This window comes from Theobroma cacao, chromosome 9 (genome assembly GCF_000208745.1).
Source record: "Theobroma cacao cultivar B97-61/B2 chromosome 9, Criollo_cocoa_genome_V2, whole genome shotgun sequence".
Lineage (NCBI taxonomy): Eukaryota > Viridiplantae > Streptophyta > Magnoliopsida > Malvales > Malvaceae > Theobroma > Theobroma cacao.
In genome coordinates, this window is record NC_030858.1 from 1,857,611 (window position 1) to 1,872,311 (window position 14,701).

The 14,701-nt window shown below is 34.9% G+C and overlaps 3 protein-coding genes across 9 annotated transcripts; 2 read left to right on the plus strand and 1 right to left on the minus strand.

Annotated features, from left to right (window-relative positions):
• LOC18587906 lies at positions 3,494 to 4,538 on the plus strand. Its single transcript, XM_007011955.2, has one exon. It carries the CDS (start codon positions 3,634 to 3,636, stop codon positions 4,156 to 4,158), a length of 525 nt encoding a protein of 174 aa, XP_007012017.1. The 5' UTR covers positions 3,494 to 3,633; the 3' UTR covers positions 4,159 to 4,538.
• On the plus strand, positions 5,236 to 12,794 carry LOC18587907. 6 transcript variants are annotated; one of them, XM_018128202.1, is made up of 4 exons: positions 5,236 to 5,464; positions 5,919 to 5,970; positions 6,671 to 6,826; positions 12,707 to 12,794. In XM_018128202.1, exons 1-3 carry the CDS (start codon positions 5,401 to 5,403, stop codon positions 6,819 to 6,821), a joined length of 267 nt encoding a protein of 88 aa, XP_017983691.1. In that variant the 5' UTR covers positions 5,236 to 5,400; the 3' UTR covers positions 6,822 to 6,826; positions 12,707 to 12,794. The 6 variants fall into 6 exon arrangements, with proteins under 6 accessions (XP_017983691.1, XP_017983693.1, XP_017983695.1 ...); XM_018128204.1 differs by lacking the exon at positions 12,707 to 12,794 and adding an exon at positions 12,299 to 12,424; XM_018128206.1 differs by lacking the exon at positions 12,707 to 12,794 and adding an exon at positions 12,302 to 12,424.
• Positions 7,101 to 14,667, minus strand: LOC18587908 (potassium channel KAT3). Of its 2 annotated transcripts, none has more exons than XM_018128200.1 (13): positions 14,371 to 14,667; positions 12,788 to 13,003; positions 11,921 to 12,082; positions 11,704 to 11,755; positions 11,294 to 11,611; positions 10,719 to 10,958; positions 10,286 to 10,384; positions 10,174 to 10,206; positions 9,071 to 9,256; positions 8,662 to 8,739; positions 8,450 to 8,516; positions 7,687 to 7,839; positions 7,101 to 7,228 (listed from the first exon to the last, which is right to left on the minus strand). In XM_018128200.1, exons 1-13 carry the CDS (start codon positions 14,541 to 14,543, stop codon positions 7,125 to 7,127), a joined length of 1,881 nt encoding a protein of 626 aa, XP_017983689.1. In that variant the 5' UTR covers positions 14,544 to 14,667; the 3' UTR covers positions 7,101 to 7,124. The 2 variants fall into 2 exon arrangements, with proteins under 2 accessions (XP_017983689.1, XP_007012019.1); XM_007011957.2 differs by having other exon boundaries at positions 11,698 to 11,755; positions 14,371 to 14,543.

Sequence of the window (14,701 nt, forward strand, 5' to 3'; positions counted from 1 at the left end):
CAAAGGAGATATTATATATTGCCTTTTGCAAGAGCTAATAGTGGGGAACCACGTAAAGCAGGACTGAGAAAGCTCGAAAATTATTATATGGATGCAAATTCCCAGTAGAGAATGACTTCTGGTTGTGTAGTCCTGTTCACCAGGAATTTATGATCTGTCACTTCATAATGGACCAGCTGGTGGACACGTTCTCTGCCGACCAAAGTTCTCAAGCAGTCATGCACGTGCCCCTCTTTAGTTTTGTTTGGTTTTGTCAATCAGGAACCGACTTCCCCTTGGCTGGGACAGCGGTGCCTGTGTTTATACGTAAAACCAGCTAGGCCACTGGCAACCCACCTTCGCTTGAAACGTTTGTGAACTCATCAGCTTCGTTGGGCATAGCTGGGCCGAGGTCTTGAATCAAACAGGTCCATCAGGAGGCCGCGTACAAGTTTTTTGTTACCAGAAAGAATGACACTATAAAATCATCAATCCTAATGGCCTTCCTACGTTTATCAAATTGATCAGTACTAAACCTAGGCATGCCCGTCAGAGTTTCGGTGAACTTGACAGAGTGAAAAAAAGGAGCAGGTCTGACCTTGGTATGCAAATTCTGATTAGAAAATGGCATCTTCATCATCGTTCTGTCCTCTCTGTTTTGGTTTCATCGTTTTCATCACCATCCTGATAACCCTACAAGCTGCTTTCGGGAATTTTCCTGAGCACTCAGTTTTCCCATATTCCAATCAGCTTCACTAGAAATTCCAGTCCATATTTTGTGTCTCGGTGTCTAACCAAGCATGTGCATCAGCGTAGCTTCCATGTTCAACTAATGCAGCTCCTTGATGAAATCGAGTATGGACACATCATTATCAACTTATGATCTGCATCAGTTGACCCGGCCTGTACCATCGCATGATATATACAAACAGGCATAGCAGTTTATTTCACTAATTCATTAATTCACATTTCAACCCAATGTTAAACTTTCACCCTGGTTGCTGCTAAGACTGGAAGGTGAACAATCATCAAGTGATAACTCTTCTTTCAGTTGGTGATATTCACCAAATTAAGGTATGGCAGTCCGTTTGCTTAGAGAAGACTCCATATCTAATTTGCACAATATGGCGACAAACACGCATCGTGATAACTGGAAAATTTAGAATTCCCCCACAATAAGACTTAACTTGAACAAAACAAGACATCATAAGGACAAGACATTGAATGATGACGAAGTGGGGGCTGATTGCCTTACAACAAGTCAAAGATGAACAGTCCTATAGCTGGAGAAAACGAGATGCTTCATTTCAAATGGCTTTACTGACTTGAGCAGCCACTCGCGTAAGGTTTATATATTCTTCAGATGTTTAAGCAGCATTTCCTATTTTAGACCACATTACAAACTCTGACAGGGTTTTGGAAGTTACCTGGTGAATCGCAATCTAAAAAATCTGCAACACTGACATATAAAAAACACAGGAAAAGCTGGTAACGAACAAGTGGGGAAACGTCAAGCTAGAAATTAAAGCAATGCGTACAGAAAGAAAGCAATATTGACCAAAACTCTGAAATTCGAAGATAAAACATAAAAGAAAATATTGCATATCATAGTATATGTCTTCCATGGGCATCTTGATTCCTTAAGACAAATTAAAGGTCCAAATGTACTTGACGAAGTTATTTAAGAACATTTTCTGTCGTAAACGTGCCTTCCCTCTCGCCCCACCAATTCTATCAGCATCAAGCCATATCAATGCCTCCTTCACGTGGGGGCTTCAATGGCAGCATGCCGACATAGAGGGGATTGCACGCTGGGGAGAATATGAAAGCTGAGAGAAATTTGACCAAACCAAGAGAGAAAATCCACGAACCAGGACTCTTGTCAATCCAGAAAAGGATTCAAATACAAACCATCTCTTGCGCGGTTGAGCTCTGCAGCACAGTGTTGGGCTCCAGTTCGTTGCTAGTTAAACGGGCCTTAACAAGCCCACAACATCTAGATTACTTTTGTAACGGGTATGGGCTTATTATTGCCCGTCAACAATTAAGTTTTTAATTATCCATGTTTTGGTATCAATTTGTCAAGTTTAATTTTTCTTTAGCACTATGTTTAAAAAAACTTTTGGATTAGTTAAGAAAATTTAAATAAGTTATTATTTTTTATTATATTAAGTTAAAATTTTTATATTTTTATTTTAAATTAAATAAATTTTTAATGATTGATTAAGTTTTATCAATTACACTATTACTTATCTTTTTATATTAATATATTACTTATGTGGGGTTCATTCTAGAGTGAAAAATATTATATGATTAGGTTATTATATTACATTAAAATGTTATCTCATCGTTAATTACGATATATTAAAATATCACATTATTATCAATTATGATATTTTAACATGCTACATTAACGTCATGTGATATAATACGACAAATAATATTTTGACTAAATCAATAATTAATTTAGTTTAAAATAAAAATATAAATATTATTTGATTAAAAAAATATAAAAATATAATTGAACATAATAAAATAATATGAGTTTATTTAAATTGTCTTTAATGGTTTAAAGATTTTTTAAAATCTTTTACCGTTTTCTTTTTACATGTTAAGCTTGGATTTAAATTGATCCAATAATTTTATGTTTTATCTTTTCAAAACTTCTTCCTATTCAAATTATTTGAGATTCAAACCAATATCTAAATTTGACAAATAATTTTTATAATCAATCCAAGTTGCGTTAAAATAAATTTTCTAGCAATATGCATAAGTCTTTTAAGATTTGATCAATTTTTGCTACATTTCACTATACAAATTTGTTATCATGCAAAACTTCTTAAATTATAATTGAAATTGGGTTTATGTCATTTTAAGGGTTCATCATGTTTGTTTATTACATTAACCTTTTTAATAATTTTGAGTTGAGTCGACGATAAGTGAAGCAAATTAAGTATATTTTGTCAAAATAATAATTTCAAAAGAAAAAAAGGTCTTTCCATTTACTCATTAGTGGGTAGAGTTTTTTGTTTGCCCTAAACAAGTACTAATATTATTTTTTTTTTCAATCATGTTTTAAGGATATAATGTTTAAATAAATTTTTAAACCGTTAAAAAAATTTCAATAAATTTTTTATTATTATATTTAATTATTTTTTATATTTTTATTTTTAATTAAATAGTATTTTGACTTAATTAATCATTAAGTATAAAAATTTATTTGATTTAAAATAAATATATAAATTTTTATTTAATTTAAAATAAAAAACTTAATTAAAAATAATAAAAATTTAAAAATTATTTTTATTTTAAATTTTCTAGCATTTTGAGTTTTGCCGACTCAATAAGCTAGGCTTTATTACGCTACTAAATAAATAGAGAAAAAAGAAAAGACCGGCCGTCCATGTAACCAATGAAACAGCTACACGTAAGCAGGCTGCAACCCGCTTGACCCTATCATCACCCTGAGGCTTTGGCGGTGGTAGATACTTACGTGAGAATAATTACATATTTCCTATTTCCAAAGAAATCCTAATTCCCATCAAACAAGCATTGAAAACCTACTATAAATACCCCCATCGCATCTCTAATCTTCGTATTATCGCATTGGAACTTCATTTGTCTTTGGCGTTTCTTTTCCCCTTCTAAAATCCAATGGCAACGGCGATTCTTCTCCCCGAAGAGTGTGTAGGTAATCGTTTACGCCACGAAACCCTGAGCCTAGCTCGTCCTTTGAGATCTCGTGGAAACCCTAACCCTAACACGATCAAACCTAAATCCGGCAATGATGGTTCTAGCTCTCGTGGTAGGAAGAGGAGTTCAGCTAGGTTCCAATCGAATAACAGAAGACAATCCGAATCCATGGTGGTCAAATCGCCTGGGAAGAATCTGGTGATGGGCCAGGTCAAGATCCTTAAACGCGGGGAAAAGTTGATCCCCGTTGCTGAGAAGACGAATCGTGGAAGGATCCACGGATCGAGTGGTGAAGAGGAGTCTGATTTGGCGTTGGGGTCCACGAACCGGTTGGGTCCAGATCCGGAAACGATGCAAAAGCAAATTAAGGTCAAGGAATTCAAGATTCGTAACGATCTTTTTGCCGGTTCTAATTTTGTTTCGCCGCCGCCCAGTTCGCTTCCGGTCCCTGGTTTTTTGGGAAAGACCGAAAGAACATCCTCGTAATTGTTGCGGCGATCATGAGAGCTGGTTTCGGAATGATTTCCATTAGAAAAATCAGGAGATTGGAATTAGCGTTGGGTTTACTGTGGAATTGATTGCTACTGCATCTCATATTCTTCCTTTATTTTTTCAAGAGGAAGAGTATTGAGTGCAAGCAAAGGAAGGAGTAGAAGAATCAGTACTAGTCAGTGCCATCCGTCGTGTACTTGTCTGTTTGATTAGGTAATCGTTTGTCTAGTGACAGAAATGTATTTAGGTATTGTGTTGTTTTTCCATGATTCAATATGTACTGCCAATTATCACTTTGATTTGGTGTAACTACTATTAATTTAGCGATATTGTTGTAGGCTTAGTAGAGAAACTTGCTACCTTCCTTTCTTTTAGTTGTTAGCTTCAATTTTCCATGATAAAATACTGAAATTTACCATTACCACTGAATTAATTAGTAAAATACTGACTCGTTCCAGTTGCCACTGAATCCTGACAGCAACAAGAAGCTTTGAGATTCAGGTAGTGTTGTTCCAATGTATTGTTCAAATTCCTGTGTGGCCCTTGAATGCTCAGGCTTTATAAATCCGGACTCGTACCAGTTGCCATTTAATCCTTACGGCAACAAAGAGCTTTGAAATTCAGGTAGTGTTTTTCCAACGTATCGTTATATTCCACCGGCGCCAGTGAATGCTCGGGCAGGGCTTGAAATAAGATTTGATCTTGCTCTGTTGGTCATTTCTGTGGGAAGCAGGTGTTTTTGATGATGAAGTCGAAAGAAAAGCAAGTTTGGGCTATGGGAACAGAATTCTGAAATGGGCTGTAAACAAGTCCAGATGCTTTCGCACAACGAATTGCAGGTGCAGTAACTAATTTGGAGAGTTCTATTTTGAGGAAATTAAGTAAATAGAATCTGTTGGATACCACTATTTGATTGGGTTTCAAGGCTTGAAGTGCTGGTCCTGCTCCAAGCTTTACAGGACTGGGCCACTAGCATCAGAAGGCCAAAAGCCCATATTTCTATTTTTTTCCCCGTCAACCTGCCTCGAGGAAATACCGTATTTTAAAATAAAATAAATTAGAGAAGATAAAATTATACGTATCTAAGGTACGGGAAGAAATAGCGGCAGGCAAAGCAAATATATTGCCGCCAAACAATTGCGCCTACTAAACAATTTAGAATCTCGCTCTCACTTTTTCTCAGTTTCTCTGCTACCGAATTCAAAAACTCTCTCTTAAAAGCTCGAAAAGAAAGCAATGGCGAGTTCACCATCTCAGGCTGTTGCAGAAGCTGAATCTCAGCTGTCTTCTCTCGTCTATGGTTCAGTTTCTTCGTCACTTTCTTTTTCTTCCTTCCTCCCATAATTACTTTCATTACGGTTATGATTTCAAACTACATTGAATATTCTCTGTTATTATGTGATTTCTACTTGAAATCATCGCATGATTGAAAAATTCACGTTGAAGAAATGCATTTCGTTATCATCATTTACCTGCGCAATTCAAATTGTATAACAAACAGAGTGAAACGTGAGGATCTTAGCCTGAATCAGTTTTTAATTGCATAATTTCTTGAGATCGGTTGTCATCCTTGCATTTCTGTGTCTTTTTTATACCTTAGAGGATTATACGTTGAGCAGACAAATTTCATTTTTATAAATACGTGCTTATAAAGTTTTTTACAAAGTTATTTTTCTCACATCGTGTAATTTTCCGTATATAGATATTTATTTATATCAGAATAATAGATGGTAACTTGTATTTAATTAATGCAGAGATGTCGCAGCATGTTCAGACGGCAATGGAGAACATGCTTAAGATGATAAGGTGAGTATCATGAATGTAACTTCATCTGGTCAACACCGTCGATGTGGAACTTATTTTGGAAAATTTGTTATTATCTTTCTTTCTTCATTTTAACTTCAGCTTTCTTGCCAAAATTACACAAAGAAATAATTGGTGTATTATCATGTATAACCACTTTCTTCTTTTTCTTGTTCTCTGCATTCTTGTCGGTATCATTTTTGGTCTCTTTGCACTATCTTTACTTTTTTTTGTTTGGCTGAGAAACTGTGTTTTCGTGAATGGACTTCTTGCTGACTTGGTTTTCTTTTTTCGATTTTGTTGTCTCCTTAGCGAATAAGCTGATACTTTTTATGGAAGTGAAACAGTTTCATCTGTGCTACTATGCTTTTGTCGTATAATATTCTCTGTTTATCAATTACCTAATGCTGCTAAAATACTCAGGAATCATGGCTTTTATATCACTTTTCCTATGCTTTTTTATTCACTTATGATCCTGCAATAAGTTTATGGCAAAGAACATTTATTTGTTAAACCCATACAGTCCCGTATTATGTTGTGCTTCTCCAAGATTGTTCGATCTCTATTTTTCAGATCCAGCATTTCTTCACTCCCTCATTCTTTAGATTCTGGGAGACAGGTTTAATCAAATCATTAGCTTGTTGCAAACACCATTTCTCCTGAAAATTAAGTTTTGTTTACCTTTTAAATTAAAATTCTGCAGTGAAATTGATCAGAACTCTTCAGGAGTAAGGGAAGAGATAGAGAAGTGCAAAGACTCTGCTCTTGAAAGGAAGAAAGGTTTGGAGGAAGAGAAGGAGCGGCTTCAGAAAGCTGCGTACACTATTTTGGACATGCTGAGTAACAGAGATTGAAAACTGTAAGCTCTGTAGTTATCATCACCGCTTTCCCATTATTTTACGGGGAACATAGTAACTGAAGATTGGTAAATATTAGCATTGAAGCTTAAGCCCAATGGCTAAACATTGCATTGCCTCCTCTGTCCACAAACAAATGCATACACACACAGACAACCATTTATATAAACATGCAGCTGTATTGCAAATATTTTTGTTGTTTAGAAATATCATCTACCTAACTTCTTACAGCCAGTGCATTTAGAATCATTGCATAAACAGATTAATGTATGGATAACTGATCAAATAGTACCTTAACATTTAAACGATGAATAAGTGATCATTCTCTCTCAGAGCATTCAGTTCTTCAACTTCTGAGCCATCAGCCATAAGAATTGTGCTCCCTCTCTTTCCAAATTTCTTCTCTGCGTTAACCAAATATAACAAAATTCAGTATACTGCATTGATGCTCCATTCTCCCTTTTTTTTCATTCATTAAGTGTATATTCGTGTATCCAAGAACATGCTGTTTTCCTCTTGAATTCATTACCTTTCCAAATATGTGGATTAATGATATCACTTTTGCTAGAATTGGCATCATATCTGTTAAGTGTTTAGTCTGTGTTGTTGTGACGTGTGAAAGGAAAGTTGCTTCTATTGGTTTAGTAGGCTTAGCTTCATGTTTGAGGTCTCAAGGTCAAATCCTTCAACATGCTGTTATGTACTCGATCACCTTCTCGTAGGAATGAGTTTTAGTTGGGTTATATCTTTTTGTTTGTTGGGTTGGTTGCATCTTTTCCCATTCCTTCAAGTCTTTTAGCATGTCATGTGGAAGTTAGAAAACAAGTATTGGCTTTTTGAGAAGCTTGTAGTTCTGTGATACCTGCTAGTCTGAAGAGGTCTTCGATTGAGTCAGGCAAATATATGAGCTTTCCCAATCTGTCACTAGACATTGTTCCTTCGGTTGGATGATGCCCATAGATTATCACCCGGATGGTGCTTGCACTTAGTGAAGGACTGGAAGCGTTTGGTGTTCCTGCAAAATGGTAGAATTATTAAATTGCAAATATCTACAGAATGTTATGCATTTTATTAAAAGAACATATATCTGGATTTATTTAACAAATCATTTGGTATAGGCATACCATCTCATGCTAATCCATGAGCTTGAGCTTTTAGCACAACTAAATGGAGAAACTAATCTCATCATCACCTTAAGACAATCATTTGTGGATTCATATTCATTATTTTTTGATACATCTAGGAAGGCTAGATCATATTATTTATTTTAAATGGCATGGGAAGACTTTATTTCCATCCTAGATGGATGATAGACTCACCCTTTTCCCTCCTTAAAACACCAGATTGACCCATATGCTCAAATATGTCAAACACAAAATTAGATGCAAGTTAAGAGTTGACATGATATAGGGAACACAAGTGAATATTTTATATTAGAATTTTTCATAAGAAAATAACCAGTGGCTGCTACTATAAGGTTTAGCAATTATCAACTTAAGGGTGTGATTCTTTGGTTGTGCATCAAATTTGTGTGGGCTTATGGGAGCATACATATTATCTGCATAGTATATACTTGAAATTTCTTGCTTCCATTAGCTATCATTGATCAAGGAGCTTTGATTTACCTTCTGGATTTGCATTTGTGGAATCCAATGCTTCTCTGCTTTGTTGCTTCTCATTTTGTGCTATAGGCTGCAAAAGAGACATAATAGAATCTAATCTACTTTTTGATCAAACAAGAATGGTCTAGATTTTTCATAAAGTGCTGTTTTATTCCATGTCTTATAATCACATTTGGGGCTTACTTTCCTCTAATTGGTTCAGTATGAAGACATACCTCTATACTCTGCTCTGCCAGCAATTCCGTTAGGAAAGGTATTTCCTGTAGCATGTCTTCTTTTAAGCCTTTCAAGTGCTGAGAATAGAAGAGTCAGAAGTGCTCTTGAGGTTTTGGTTAAAGGCATAAAAAATTTATGGATAAAGATTGTGTATCATCCATGAATTCATTGTGATACTTCATTGCTTTTTTTGTTTTCCCCAACCCACTGCTCATGCAAATTTAAAGTCTTTTACATGCTCTGGTCTAAAATAATTTTCAACAGCCTTAGGTCCCATGTGGATGATTTCCCCTAAAAAATTTTCTTTCACTTATAGTTCGTGTCTTTTGATCCCTTTATTGCTTTCTTTTCTCCTGTGGGTGTAGAACTGGCAATGGATGGGTATGTAAGATGATAATGTTTACAAACCTCCATGAAGTTAGCAATAATAATCTTTCCATCTTCACTCTGTGGTTGCACCATTTGTTTGAAATGGTGATGGCTTATCCGGATAACCTGGGAGAGCCTCTTCGTTCTCACCATGAAAGGTTGGGGGATGTTGAAAATCACTGCAATTTCTCCTGCCATATCTGCAGATCCTAGTTTTGACAAAAACTTAAAAAGGAAAGAAAGGAAGTTAGTTTAAGATGACAAATGGAAAGAAAGAAGCTTTAATTTAACATTACAATATGACATGTGTTTTGGCCTTTTCACTTTTTTTTTTCCCTAAAAAAGCTCTCTTACTGTCCAAAATGCTTGTTTATGATGGTGGTTATAATCTCAAGAAAGCAACTCTCTTATTACTAAAATTCATTGGGTCTCTCAATCAATTATCAGAAGGTTTCTTCATGATCGTATCTTGTCTTTCTGGTCTAAGATATATGCAGCAATTCTTCATGTACACTTTTTTAGGCTAGAAGTAAAAGATGTTGATAATTGAGCTTGCGGTTCATTTATTGATACTTGTTTCTGGATTTCGTCTACCTTGCTTTGTTAAACTAATTATTTTTATTTACCGCAGCAATTGTTGAAAGTATAAAATGATAAGGTCAAGTACATCCTCTTAGAGAAGTTCTGGGTGGGCAATGGGAGCAGTTACTTCTGAACTTTTAGCAGTCTGTGAGACATTATCTTTCAGAATATTTGTTTGGCAATAGTTGTATCGGCTCTATAGTGAAGGTCTGTGTTTTTACTATACTCTAATTGCCATATCTTAGTTTCAATTTGATATCAAAATAAGGCATCTTTATCTGTGTTCATGTTTCATCAATATCTTTGTTTATTTACGAAAAATGGTACTTTGATAGTGCTTCCCCTACCCCTGCATCCTAAAACATTAGAAAAACAAAAGGAAAAAGAAAACATATACGCTCCTTCAAATCTGTTATTATAGTTCCTTTTCCATTATTCTGAGTCAATAGGAATATTATGCTCTGAGTTTATAGATGTTCCATCTAACTGTTTGACCGATAGTTATTCAGTTCTATAAATGGAAGCATTAGGAAATTATACCCTTGTATCCAAAGATATACCTGCTCCATTCCATTCTTGTATGTGAGCATATCCTGCAGTTTCAGAGAGTTTAGATTCTGCATCTGAGGTTAAATAGAAGGCATAAAAATATGACTAGGAATGATGCTATACCACTGCTCCAGATACTAGAATGTAGAAGTCTGTGGGTATCTCATTTGGTAAAATAATTTCAACCTTCGGAGGAAAATATTCAGCTTTCATCTCTGATACCTGTAAGAAGAATATTTTATGAAAAAGTGCTTATGATAGATATCTAAGGCGATTAAAGTTTTGTTTTAACATAGTATTTCTATAGTAAGGGGGGCAGTTTTTGATTACAAATTATTTTTTGGGTGACTTAATGGCTAAAAATCCACTGTTAAATATGGGAACCTAATTTGGTTAGGGTGAAGTATATTTTTTTTTTTTGCATTTTAGGTGGATGAGGCATCGCCTCAACGGTAGCGCACACCACAGACCAAATGGGAGGTTTCAGATTTGAATCCTGCATGGAATTATATATACATACATACATACATATATATAAAGAAGGAAATATTATTACCAGCTGAGAAACAAAATCTTCAGAGACTCCTTTGAATAGGTAGGTTTTTTCAACAGTACTGCGGAAGAGGTGCTGGGAAATGCTTGATCTTATTGCCTTGGGCAGGTCCTGAAGCACTTCTTCTTGCTGTAACTCTGCTGTCTTGAACTTGAGTTGCATGTGTGACAGCATTTGTTCTCTCAGCCCATCTGGAAGTCTATTTTTGCTTGCGTAACGCAATAACTCATTGATGGTATCTCTCTGTCGAGACATGATCCTAGTTATGGTCTATTTGATATGTTTGGATTAAAATGCAAATGTGAAGTAGCACTCCAACATCATGCAAGGTCTAAAATACATGAGTGAAATTTGACTAGCATTGAGCTACCTGAATCTCTATACTGAAGAAGGTAGAATCATATCAATCCAAAAAACATTAGGATTATATAGACTTTCTTTAGGACCAACAAAGCAAGGAGTTATCAATATATTTCTAGGTTCATCAAGTACTTTATGTGCTGCTAATCTTGTATGCTATTGTTGGCTATGAGATGGAAGATGTTCTTTGAAAATGAATGAAGAGAAGAGAGAATCACCATGGCAAAGGTCCTGACTGCAGCATGGACGATGAGATTTGTCATGTTACCAATTATGTACGAAGTGAGGCCAATATTGAAGAGCATATAAATCATGTTAAAAACCTTCTCTCCTGTATTCACTGCATGCAAGTCTCCATAGCCAACTGTGGTGAGAGTGACAATTGACCAGTAAATGGAATAGGTGTAGCCTACCCAGATACTTTTGTGCTTAAAATCTTCAACCTCGCTTCCAATCCATGTCTTAGCTGGTGTTCTGTGGCGTGCAGCCAGCCAGTAATAGAAGCAACCAGCTGAGTGCACCGCAAATACCGTGACCTGCCATTGAGTAGAAATCAAATTTACTTGTAAATGTTTGGTTGGGGATGGAGAGTAGGAAAGTAGGAGTAGAACATGATGCTCACACAGACTAGTTTAAGGAGTCTTGTCCAAAAGTAGCTAAACCGTGGGTCCTTTTCTAACCTATCAAAAATGACTTCAAATTAGATAAGATAGTATTTGTGTTCAATCCCTCGTTGTCTATCTCTTGAATTTTGAAGGAATGTAGCAGACACAGGAGAGAAAGAGAGGAAAATGAGGTTTGCTTAAAAGAATACTGTGTAGTTGTTAAATTAGACATTGGTTTACCTTTTGAAGAGTTCACTAACACGCCAGAGACGCCATAGACGAAGCAAGTTGAGGAAACTGAAGACCTCACCAGCATGCCATTTGCCAGTGACGATTCTGTATATGAATTGGAATGGCAGAGTAGATGCTACATCCATAAAAAACCAGAACCGTGTCACATATCTGTAAGAACAAAATTTTGTTCAGATATTAGAACGCATATTTCTGCAATTATTAAACATTCACACTCATAAATCTTTAGGTTAAGACAGAATTAATACTTTAGAACTTTAGAAATCATTTCATGCACGTGAGATTACTTAGTGTAAATCTCCACATTTTGTCTAATGACAGTTCAAGCCAAATCTATGCATTCATTTCTTTGGTGGGCTTATTCAGCAGTTTTCAGCCTTTTAAGTTTGGGTTTCAACTCTCTCGGGGCACATTTGTTTGATGGACCAGGGCAGCTCGCATTTCACCCAAACCTTGGCCTTTTTGGCATTTCACCAAAATCATAGGCCAGCTCATGTAATTTGATGATATGTGTTAAAGTAAAGTATAAAGTATTATCTATTTGAATTTATTGAATTTTATAATTTTGTTCTATAAAAGGAATGTTGAAAATGATATAAATATTTAAATATTTAGTTGTATTTTAATACACAGTTAATGTGAGATTCATAACTTTCTTTTGAAATTGTGATAAAATGACTCAAATTACTTAATAAATTCATCAAAAAAGTCAAGAAATAATGTTTACTGGGCATCAAAACAATATTTTCATTGAAATAACTTCTCTATTTGCAGCGAGATAAGAATAAAATAATAACATCCATTGATGGAAAGGAAGAGAGTAATCAGCTATGCAAAGGAGATGTAGTGACATACCGCAATGCAATTCTCTTGTGATCATCGACAAGGAGATAGGTTGTTTTATCCAAGTAAGCGACAAAGAAAGTTAGGATGATGTCCGTGGCAAAGAAGACATCCACCACCAAATCAATGATCAAGAGCGCCCCTTTGGCTGCTTTCTTGAAAGCTACCTCGAAAGTAGATGCCCATGCCGAGTACAACACCAGCGCTACCAAAAACGTTTGCCACCATCTGCACCCCTTGCATTACCATATCAAGAAATCATACATTTTTCTTTAGAAGATTTAAAAAAAAGGAAACATAATCCTTTAAGATTTTTATCGAATATTGTTCCTTTAAATGATGAAAATATGCTTCAAGTTGACGTGGAAATTAGCAAAATGTCTATTGTGGTGCTTTCTTTTGTTTTTTGAAATAGAAAATAATTGATAAGAACAGTATGTAAAACCAATTATGCACATTATCGTTTTTGGAACTTTGTATATTATCAAAGGAAAACTCAAACATAGATAGGAAAGAAAAAAAAAACATAATATATAAAAAAAATAAATTTATTTCTTTTTAAATTAAATAAGTTTTAATTTTTTTATTATGTTCAATTAAATTATTATATTTTTATTTTGAATTAAATAAATTTTTATAATTAACAGTATTAATTAAAACGTCACTTTGTTATTTTTATCATATGATGTTGATTTTTGACTTATCATAATAAATGATAACATGATATGTTGATATATTAGATTGAATGATGATGTGATATGATTATACAATTTATGATATTTTTTATGTTAATATCATGTAAATATAAAAATAATAAAAAGTATTTTAACTAATGATAATTAATTAATTATTAATAATAAAAATTCATATAACTTAAAATAAAAATATAAAAATTCATTTAAATATAATAAAAAATAAAAAAATTAACTTTTTTAAATTTTAAAACTTTTTAAAAATTTACCAAAAAAAAAGTCTTCCTCTCCTTCGTTCTCATCTGCCTCTTGAGCAGTGAGCGGCAAACAAAAGTCAAAAAACCGATCAAGGGCAATGTTGAGAATTCATATCATAACGCAAAGCACGCCAGCATGTGCATACTTCGACCAACCAAAGCCCGACGGGGGGATCCCAGTGAAACTCCCAACCCAAAAAACCCCCAAACTGAAAACTCCTACTCCTAGTCAAACACTCCATTCGAAAACCCTTTAGAATCCTTATCATCATCTTCTTCTTCTTCTTTTTTTTTTTTTTTTGCAGAAGTTTTTCTCTTCTAATGAAATGATTTGATCGCTATAGAGGTTGCGGCATCACTTTTTTACCCATCATTTAATTCACTTCCTACGAAGCTACGTGAAGGATTTGTATTATATACGGGTACTCTTCTTGAATCGAAAACTTAAACTTTAATTGCACCATTTAGGCTTTCAAGGTAATCTAGGAAATGCAAAACTAAAGGTGGAAAGTCAGTAACCTGAATATTTTTTAAATGTTTTTTTCTTTGATTTAAACGATGAAATTAAGCCGGAAGAACGCAAAGAGAAACACAGTATGAATAATATTGAGTCAATAGGAGAAGGAAAATTAATAAAGAGACTCACCGATATCTAAAATCATAAGGAGCGATGACATATTTCTTGAGGTGCAGGTATCCATCGTCAACCACAGTTCCGAACGCCGGTAAGAGGCTACTGGAAACGGAGGCCAGATTCTTCATTTCACCGCTTGATCGTCTCCGGAAAAGTAACGGTAACGGTGAGTTCGTTTCTGCCATTGCGTCTGTTTGGAGAGAGAGATCGAAACTAGCTCGCTAGCTAGCTAGCTTGATTGCTTATTGTTTGTTTAATAAAGTCATAGGATCTGGGCTTAAGAGATCTAATTGACGAGGGAGAAAAGTCCTAAGATCATTAGAATATTAAGGAGGAGGTGAAA

Coding starts and splice junctions, on each gene's coding strand:
- LOC18587906 (XM_007011955.2), top strand. CDS start 3,634: ATGGCAACGGCGATTCTTCTCCCCGAAGAGTGTGTAGGTAATCGTTTA.
- LOC18587908 (XM_007011957.2), bottom strand. CDS start 14,543: ATGGCAGAAACGAACTCACCGTTACCGTTACTTTTCCGGAGACGATCA. Junction 10,207..10,285: donor TTCTAGTATCTGGAGCAGTG/GTATAGCATCAT, acceptor CTGAAACTGCAG/GATATGCTCACATACAAGAA. Junction 7,840..8,449: donor CACAAATGCAAATCCAGAAG/GTAAATCAAAGC, acceptor ACCATTTTGCAG/GAACACCAAACGCTTCCAGT.
- LOC18587907 (XM_018128202.1), top strand. CDS start 5,401: ATGGCGAGTTCACCATCTCAGGCTGTTGCAGAAGCTGAATCTCAGCTG. Junction 5,465..5,918: donor GCTGTCTTCTCTCGTCTATG/GTTCAGTTTCTT, acceptor TAATTAATGCAG/AGATGTCGCAGCATGTTCAG. Junction 5,971..6,670: donor AACATGCTTAAGATGATAAG/GTGAGTATCATG, acceptor AAAATTCTGCAG/TGAAATTGATCAGAACTCTT.